We start from the raw sequence: 9,159 nt of genomic DNA, 5'->3' as shown, positions 1-9,159 counted from the left end.
ACATGTTGAGGGGATTCTTTCTCTCCATCTGCCACTAGATGGTATTGCTTCAGCAGGCACCTGCCCGGCTGCTCTGCACCCTCACTGACACGCAGACCCCCAGAAAAGCCGGGGCCTTGCCGAGCACCCCGTCCACACAGGCTCTGTTCTCAGTCTGAATCCCAAAATGTGCTCACCACACCAAATGAGCCCAAATGAACAGAGTTCAGCAGTTACACGCAGGTTGTATTTTCATGTTGCTTTTAATCTCTTACAGGCAGGCTGCAAGGCAATTACAAGGACCAGCTAAAGGGGCTGCAGCACAAATGAAGGTGAGGAGGAAAAGAAAATGCTCCAAGCACTTGGTGGTGTGTGTGTGGCCAGAGTTACCAGACTAGAAGGCTTTCTTTCTGCATTTGCTGGGCAAACAGGAATCCCCTCACCAGCAGGCAGTCCTCTCCATAGTGCTCACTGCTGGGAACTGGGACAGCGTCCCAAGAAAGGAATTGCTCTGTGCAGGCTTTGGTTTTTATATTCCTCAAGCATTCCCTGTTGACTGTTGTTGGTTGAAGTCAGCGTCTTAGAATAGCAGATCTTTGGTCTCAGCTAATTTGGTGGCTTCTTGTGCTTGTAGCACAGTTTCTGCTTAAGGGGAATTTTTTTATTTTTTCTGTAATCCAGAAAGTATAACAGGTATGTGGCCTGCCTTAAATTTCAGAATACTTGACATATAAAACCTGAAGCAAACAGACAAGACTTTGTGTGCTCCAGATCTTATAAAACAACTCACAGAAAAATGCGAATAAAAAGCATTTTTTTCTCACAGCTGCAAATTTTTTCTAATAGCTTCATATTTCCCCTATGTGCTCATGAAAGAAAAGCAGTTAAACATGCAGGAAATCATTCAGCAAAATTGTTACTAGTCTAGCAGATGAAAGCATCAGTGTGATGAGATATGAAATAATTTTATATTAAAAATTAATAATTTGGGCTGTTAAGCCTTGAGTGATTTGCAGCTTTCCAATGATTGATATGCACCTTTATGGTAAGCTTATATGATGTGAGACTTATTCCACTTTTATGTTTCCTTGATTTGTGGTTTCGTTATTAAACTGTCTTATGTCATTGCTTTTCCTACTGGGGAAACAAACAGGAAAGTCAGTCCAGAAGTGCAAAGAACATAATGTATCTGGTGATTAAATGTTCACTCACCTACATTCATATTTTTCAGTCATCTGATTTATATCTTAACTACATGCTGATTTTTGTGCCAAATTATTTTTGTTCGTTGAGTAATCCATAAATAAACAAAACCTGCTCACATATTTGGGTTGGATTTTGTGAGTGTCTAGCTGGAGTTTAATTAGATGTTTTTAACAGTTTGAAGTTTTAAGCTCATGCTACACAGCAAACCCTCCTGCCATCCCCATCCAACTGGTACGGGCTACAAGGCACCCGCCTGGTCCACACCAGCTCCCTTCTGCCCCTCTCATGTAAATTGTCTTTCTTGCTTGCTCAGGCAGCAGTGGAATCAAATGAGAGGAGGGCTGTCCTGTTTTTAAAAAGCCTGAGATCTGTTGGTTTATAGTGAAAATGTGACCACGAGAGCCAGACCTTCCTCTGTAAGCACTGAACAGCCTGAACTGTGCTGCATCTTAACAAACAGGAGGGAGCTGCCAGCTGATCTATGTTCATTGCCAGAAAAAAAAATGTTTCTAAGAAAATTCACGTTCTTTCTCACATATACTGGAGAAAACATAATAAAAAGCCTCACTGTTTGCAATCAGTGGAGAAAATCGGCGCTGCAGAGTTGCTCCTTCCCTCCCACCTCTACACATCATAGCTGCTGATGCAGGGTGGTGTCCATTGCCTCTAGCCCCGTTGAGGGAAATTCACTCTGAGTAAGCTCTGAGAGGCAAGCTCACAGCAGGAATTACAAAGAACAAAGTGCTTATTTCCTGAGCTTTCTACTTGCAAGGAAAACAACCCTCCCTCATATTTCTTCTCTTCCAAGGTCATAGGTACCAGGACGCCACGCTGGCCCATGACAGAAAGAAGAGGCCGCCGTGCCATGCCATGTGCTACGTGGCACTGCAACACGGGCAGGGCAGAGCCGCGGTGCTGGGCTGCAGGAATGCTGGATGTCCCCACGCTGCAGGAAAACATGGGAGTCCTGCGTGGAGTTAGTGACTCACACGTTTAGGATGTAGCATGGCTGAGGGGTAGGACAGCAACATGGTTTTACCATAAAAGGGTGAAATACATTATTTCTGTGGTATATGAGATTCAATGAAATGGCAGTGTTCACTTAAATGGCTTCCAGAGTTATTGTTTGGAAGCTTGCAATGCTTTGTGTTCCTGCTAGAGCTGTTCGTTGAGTATAAACAATTAATTCCCCTGCAAACATGATTGCATAGCACACAGATTATAACTCTCTGGTCTTCTGTTGAAAAGCTGGGTTCAGGTCCGTCCCTTGGTGAGTATTTAAGCGGAGTACAGTAGCTTCAACAGGGATATGAATTAATAGCTTAAATGGAGTGCTGTCTTGGAAATGCTTTCTGCTCAGCCAGGCAACAGGAGAGTGAAATCTGCCTCTAAGAGTCCTTAGTCTCTCATTTGCAGCACCTATTAGTTATGGTGGGGATTGTTCCTCTCAGATTTTGACCAGAAATTTCACCTTTGGCTGGAGAAGGAATTTTTATTAACATTAGTGCCTGGACAGCAGGAAACAAACCTCCCTCCTAACAGCACAACACAGAAACTTTGCAGCCTCCATCTAGAGAATGCCTTAGCTCATGCCTGTGTTTTTTTCATTTATAGTGCTTTCTACTGGTGAGTTCATCAAAACGCCTCAATTACTTTTTTTTTTTTCTTTTTTTCTCTTGAGGCCACGGCCATTTGGTGGAAAGCCTTGACCTTCATCCAACACATCCAAGCCGTTTCACCATGCACAGCCACTTCCCACCTCCCTCGAGGGAAGCACCCCTAAGCGGCACAGACTGTGCTGCTGTCCCAAGCGCACGGCGAGCGTGCACAGGATCGTTTCCCTGTACAGAGGCAAAGCCGTCCCGGCACAACGGACGCCACGCCAGCAGCCCAGGCCGGCGGGCCATGCCCTCCCCCCCGCTCCCTGCCCGCCCTCAGGCCTGCCCGCCGGGGCCCCGCGGTTGCCATGGCGACGGCGCCGCCGCGCGCTGCGCATGCGCCCTCCTCGGCGGACTTCCGGCAGCCAGGCGCTTCCGTGGAGCGGGGCGCGGAGGAGCGGCGGCGGCGATGGAGCGGTACGGCGAGGCGCCGCTGAGCGCGGTTCCTGTGGCAGACTTCAGGCAGTAAGGCCCGGGCAGGGGCTGGCCCTGGCGGCGGGAGGGACAGGCACCCTTTGGGGTGGCAGGGCCCGCCGGCGGGGGGGACAGGCGCTCTGCGGGGTCGCAGGGCCTGGCGGCAGGCCGCAGCCTGTGCGGGGGAAGGGGTGTCTGCTACGCCGCGGCGGGGGGGGCGGGCTGCTCCCGGTACCGCCGGCCCGGGGGGGGCGGGCTGCAGCCCCCGGGGAAGGGTGCTTGCCTGTCCCGCAGCGTTGGTGAGACGGGGAGCGGCAGCTGGGGCCAGGAGGAGCCAGAGCGGGCGGGGTGGGCCCCGGCAAACGGGCGGGGTGGGCCCCGGCAAACGGGCGGGGTGGGCCCCGGCAAACGGGCGGGGTGGGCCCCGGCAAACGGGCCCCGGCAAACGGGCGGGGTGGGCCCCCGGGTTTGCCGGGGCCGCGCTGTATATCCTGGGGCCGCCAAAACCCTAGCGTGGAGCCTGGCCTGCCGTTAAAAGCTGTGCGGTAAGGCTGGGGTTATACCGGAACGTTTGGGTTCGCTGTGTAGGGAAGTGATGAAAATATGTCAGTGTAAGAAAAATATTTGGCAACAGTGGAGTTTTTTGCTTTGGTAATAAGCTGTAGGTTATCTTGTGCTTCTCTGGGTAGGTGTTAAGTAGAGAATAGTTTCTAATTTCCATAGGGGAAGTTTGAATGGAGTTATGCTTTCCACCTTGACGGACCTTGAGGCAAACTGGAATAAAGGAAAAGATTCCAAATGGCTTTTTTAAGCTGCTTAACATGCTACCTATATGTATGGCAGTACATGATCAGCAAAAAGTGCTGTTAGCTTTTGTATAAAAGCTGTGCATGACTGCAGTGTCACTGTCTTTTGATGATTGTCAGGATGAGGTTATTCCCCCCCTCCCCCTTATTTTTCCAAAGAAGCATCAACGATAAAATGTGATTTCAAGTAATATGCTTTGGCACAAGGATGTTTTGATAAAAACTTTTTGGAACTACTTATATGAAAATTGCTGTGGACGTGTCAGGGAGTTTTAAGAGTTACATATCCCTGACTTGAATTGGTTTTTTATGCATATTTATGTTTCAAAGCCTTCAGGACACATGCCATTGAGTCTGGTAGCCTGTGAAAGTCAGAAGGGTATTACTTGGCTTACATGTTTACTTCAGCATAAAATAATGTAGGCAGCCAAGAAGAGTGAGTGAAAACTGGTGGAAACGCACACAAAAACAAGCTGTTTGTGGTGTTTTGTAGATACAAAACCTGTTCTAGGAGATCAAGTTCAAGGAGACCTCACCCAAGTACATAATCCTTCGTTATGATTCTCTTCCTCAAGGTCTTCTAGGTTTAGGACTGTGAAGGCAAAAAAAGTTACTAGTGTTTTGGTGTATTGGCTCCATGTTCTTATTATTGCTACAGTTACTCCAGCTTTCTTTGTGGAAACAGAAATTATGTTAAATACAGGAACAATACCTAATAAAAAGGATCTTAACTTAACTTAAAAGGAATAGTAAGCTGTTAACTCATTCTGTGTACTTCCCTTTGTGTCCTGGCCTGTAGGATTGGTCATTTTCCTAGACTTGCAGTTATTTTTTCCAAGGGAACTTGGCAAGTTTTAGTGCAGAATACTGTCATATGACAAGTGCATGCGTATCTAATATTAGATATTTAATGATTATGTAATAATACACAGACAAACATATTAATGTAAAGCCCCTACGTTGCTCAATCTTTGCAAAGTTCTAAGAGGGAAAAATGTAAGGACTATTTTTAATCTTGTTTATGAGCTTTGACTGGCAGAATCATTAAATTGTTTTGAGTACGCTGATTTTTCTGTTGTAGCCAACAAATGCATACTCCAAGTCTTTATTGCTTCCAAATGATATTTGTACTCAATTCTTGAAAAGTAATTGGCTTCTGTTTGGGATGAATTTTTATCCTGTTTCAGGTATATATATTGTGACATTCTTCTGTGTGTAATTTTTCTTATTTATTTCAGAAATGAGGGTTCATTAACATCAACTTTAAGAACACTTCTATTCTTCACAGCTCTAATGATTACATTACCTGTTGGGCTATATTTTTCATCAAAGGCTTATATATTTGAAGGTAATTCTGTTTCTGCCAATTAGCGTTGCCATTACAAAAAAGAGGAAAAGTGCAATCCTCTAATAGCATCTTTGTTCTCCTTCCTGTTTTGAATATTTGTTTCCTTATGCAGACTAAAGGCCTTCTAATGTCTAATTAGAACAGAAAATTATATAAACGGTTGCTGCATCCTTCCCAGCATTGTGGTCTACAATCTAATACTTTGTTATACCAGTGGTGTGTAGTTCGCAGATGCGTGGTTCCCCATACCTAAAGGGTACCTAACACCATCCTGCAGCAGTCTTTTATCAGAATCATCAGGGTTATGTTTTCTGCAGGTGTTGAAAATTACTTGTGGATCCAAGACAGACTAGTGTTTACTGGATTGGGGGGTTTTTTTGCTTTTAAAAACACACTTACAAATGCAGGTATAAGTCAGTTGAATCATATACCCAGTTTCAGGTACTGAATGTGGTTGCTTGTAGAACTTTCTATTAATTTTTAAAATGAGAGAGAGAGACTTTAGCTGTTTGTTTGGAGCGGTTCTATCAAACTGCTACCAACCAGCCACGTTCTAGCCTTGATACTAGAAGGCTTTAATAACTTTTCTCCTGTGGTATTAGCATCTCCTTCAAAAGCAGGAAGGAGGAAGGAACAAAGCAGCTGCTTTAAGGAGCAGTTTGTGAATATGCAATTGAGTTGTTCCAAGACAATTCTCCTTTGGTGTGAACTGCTGTATGTAGTTCTGAAGGCTGAAACTGAAACTTGTTAAGTAACTTTGAAGATCCTTTCTAGCATGCTTGGTTTTTTTCTTCTTCCTGAGGCATAGCAAGCTGAGCTTTAACTTTGCTATGTCAGTTAATGGCAAGATCTGTCAGCACTGATAGGACTGGGTCTCTGTTTGGAGGGTGTTGGTTTTTTTGGTGTGGTGTGATGCGTGGTTTTTTGTTTGGTTAGTTTTGAGGTTTTTTTTAAATTGAGAGAATTGATATTTTGGTATTTCATCTTATGGTATTTGAAAGCTTATTTCATGTGAGATGCATTCATGTATCTTAACTAGTGAGGAATTACTGTTTTACAGTCTAAATATAGAAGGTAGTTGTCCTCTAATTGTATTTGTACTGCTGTATTCTGTTCAATTGGCAAGCAAATGAAATAATTATTCTCCCCTGCCCATCTTCCTGCCCCACAAAAAAAGCACGTAGAGTTTTATTTGGTGCTGGAACATAGTAAGAGAAAAAGGGAATGTTACACAACTCTAAGCTGTTGACATCAAAACCAGGGCATTCTGTCTAAAATATTGAATAATCGCCGTGCTGCTCTGTTCCAGAAAGTTTTGAGGTCTGGAATTATCATGGTGAATTCTTTCCTAGGAGTCTTTCTGTGCTCAGTCTTTTGATACAGGAGTAAACTGTAACTTTGGTTGTTAGGAAGAATTGTGATTTGTTGTTCCAGTGTTCCCAGTAACTAATATTCTGTACTTTCTTTATTTTCTCAGGTACCTTAGGAATGTCCGACAGAGACAGCTATTTTTACGCTGCCATAGTTGCGGTAGTTACTGTCCATGTGGTACTTGCTCTCTTTGTCTACGTAGCGTGGAATGAGGGTTCTCGACAGTGGAGGGAAGGCAAACAGGACTAGAACGGAGATCGTCGTCTTCTGATGCCTACAGACTGTAAACCAAATTTTTTTGAGCTGAAGGAAAAACATTCTTCCAAATGTGTAATACACCTGTACAAAGATAAGGCTGATGCCTCAACTCTAGTTAGAATAAGACTTGTACTCATCTTGAATGTGTGCCTGTGTTTTCTCTAGTGCTGATGGAAGTTGTTCTTTAGGCAGCCTCTACTAAGTCGAGCTGGGGAGGTCTTCACCTGCAATTAGAATAAAATAATTACCTGTTTTTTAATAAATCCTGTAGCTATTTTTGCTGTTCCTAGTATTTTTCTGACTTGCTCTGAAAATAATACTGGCCCAAAGCAAGCATTACATTTTCAAGTAATAGAATTGCTAGTTAATCATATGGTGTGTGATCTGCCTTGGGTCACCTGAGGCCAGCTGCCCTGGCTGTGCCCCCTCCCCACTAATTGTGCCTCCCCAGCCCACTCGATGGGGGGGAGTGGAGTGAGGAGCAGAAAAGGCCTTGGCTCTGTGCCAGGCCTGCTCAGCAATAACAGAAACATCTCTGCATGTATAAGCACTGTTTTCAGCACAAATCCAAACCATAGCCCCATACAAGCTACTACGAAGAAAACGAACTTTATCCCAGCCAAAACCAGCACAGTGGGACAGGCATAATAATGTATTTCTGAGTTTAGGAGTAATTGCAAAACCAGAATCGGTTAGAAACTCAGGTGATGTCTTTCTAATGTGAAATACAAAAGTTTGGGTGTGGTTTTTTTAATTTTCAAATCTAATTCTTTATTGCAGTGTAAAAATGCAATCTTTCATTTCCTTTTGGGAGGACTATCGTATTGCTGCATTGCTTATCCTTCCAGTCTTCTGCAGTTGATCTTGGTGATGCGAAGGAAATGGCATAGCACATTTTTTTACAAGCCTTTACGTTTATGTCTCCATGATAATTGCTGAAGGATGTAGTTGTGTTTCCTGTGTTAAAGTCGTATCAGTAACAGCTATAAGCCACCCTAATGGCTAGTAGAGGAACGAGCAAGAGAAAACAAGCTGTAGTTGTCTGCAGATGTTGTCCTTTATGAAGCAGAACACAAGAGTGATCATATGGCTTCTTGTTTTTCTTCATAAATACTAACTTGTACACTGTGAAATGATACAGTATGTTGTTTTCTTTTTCCCTTGGTTATGTGTGGCAACTTTCTGTAGTCAAACCACAGTGAGAGTTTTGTGCTGTAGGATAACAGGAATTTCATTTCACTGTTTTGCTGTTGTTAGCAAACTTTTTATTCTGTAGATAAAACCTGTTTTCCCAAGGTTTCAGCAATGCATAGAACTTTCCTAATGCTGATGATTGCTGTTAAGCTGTTGTGCTTGAGGTTGTTCTGTTAACTTGAGTTTTCCTGTTTGTTGTACGAGTTGAGCCTTTTTTTGGAAATGTTTTCCTTAATATAGGGCTTGGAATGGTTTTGCTACTACGTTGGTTCATGGTAATACTTATGCTTAAATAAGACAAAAATCAGTTTTCCATGCCCAGTGGCTGAATAATGTGTTCCCAGGTCTCATTCCTTTTGCCTTCACCCCGGTTCCAGGTGTGCGCAAACACATACTGTGTCACACTGGTGCAAATCCCTTTTTATGTTTTGTTTCTGAAATGACAGCTTTCCTCATCTGGAAGCCCCTAGTCAGGTTTCTGCCTGCAAACTGGAGGACGGTCTCATAGTACTTGAAATACAACTTTAGTTTATATACTTTGGCATATTGGCTTGCTGTTCTCCAGTATATGAACTGTACATTGTAGAACTGCGTTTTAATAAAGAACTACCCTGCAATACAATCCCGTAAACAAGCAAGTGTGCTGAACAGTTTTTGAATAATGTCTTTAATACTGCTCATGTATAGTACAACTTTAGAACAAATAGATCAGCTGTAGCGCTGTTCAGTAGCTTTTTTTTTTTGTCTCCATTTATAGTGGAGCATGAACGGGAACATAGCTGTTGTGCTTTACTAGAGTGTCTTTTGCTATATGTGTTTTGTTTCATGTATCAGAATCCCTAGATACTAAGTAGATTTCCTAGGAAACAACAGGAAAATAACTGCTTAATATAATTGTTTAGTTACCAAAATCTGAAAACTTTGA

The 9,159-nt window shown here is 43.4% G+C and overlaps 1 protein-coding gene across 1 annotated transcript; it reads left to right on the top strand.

The window, feature by feature from the left end:
- Positions 1-3,155: 3,155 nt before the first annotated feature.
- On the top strand, positions 3,156-8,868 carry VMA21 (vacuolar ATPase assembly factor VMA21). Its single transcript, XM_055727515.1, has 3 exons — positions 3,156-3,308; positions 5,302-5,411; positions 6,889-8,868. Exons 1-3 carry the CDS (start codon positions 3,253-3,255, stop codon positions 7,029-7,031), a joined length of 309 nt encoding a protein of 102 aa, XP_055583490.1. The 5' UTR covers positions 3,156-3,252; the 3' UTR covers positions 7,032-8,868.
- Positions 8,869-9,159: the final 291 nt, after the last annotated feature.

This window comes from Falco cherrug, chromosome 15 (genome assembly GCF_023634085.1).
Source record: "Falco cherrug isolate bFalChe1 chromosome 15, bFalChe1.pri, whole genome shotgun sequence".
NCBI classification, from domain to species: domain Eukaryota; kingdom Metazoa; phylum Chordata; class Aves; order Falconiformes; family Falconidae; genus Falco; species Falco cherrug.
This window is presented reverse-complemented; position numbering and strand designations above follow the sequence as displayed.

Excerpts from the sequence above, each read along its gene's own strand:
- VMA21 (XM_055727515.1), top strand. The coding sequence starts at position 3,253 with ATGGAGCGGTACGGCGAGGCGCCGCTGAGCGCGGTTCCTGTGGCAGAC. Across the intron at positions 3,309-5,301 it reads CCTGTGGCAGACTTCAGGCA|AAATGAGGGTTCATTAACAT; the intron begins GTAAGGCCCGGG and ends TATTTATTTCAG. Across the intron at positions 5,412-6,888 it reads AAAGGCTTATATATTTGAAG|GTACCTTAGGAATGTCCGAC; the intron begins GTAATTCTGTTT and ends TTATTTTCTCAG.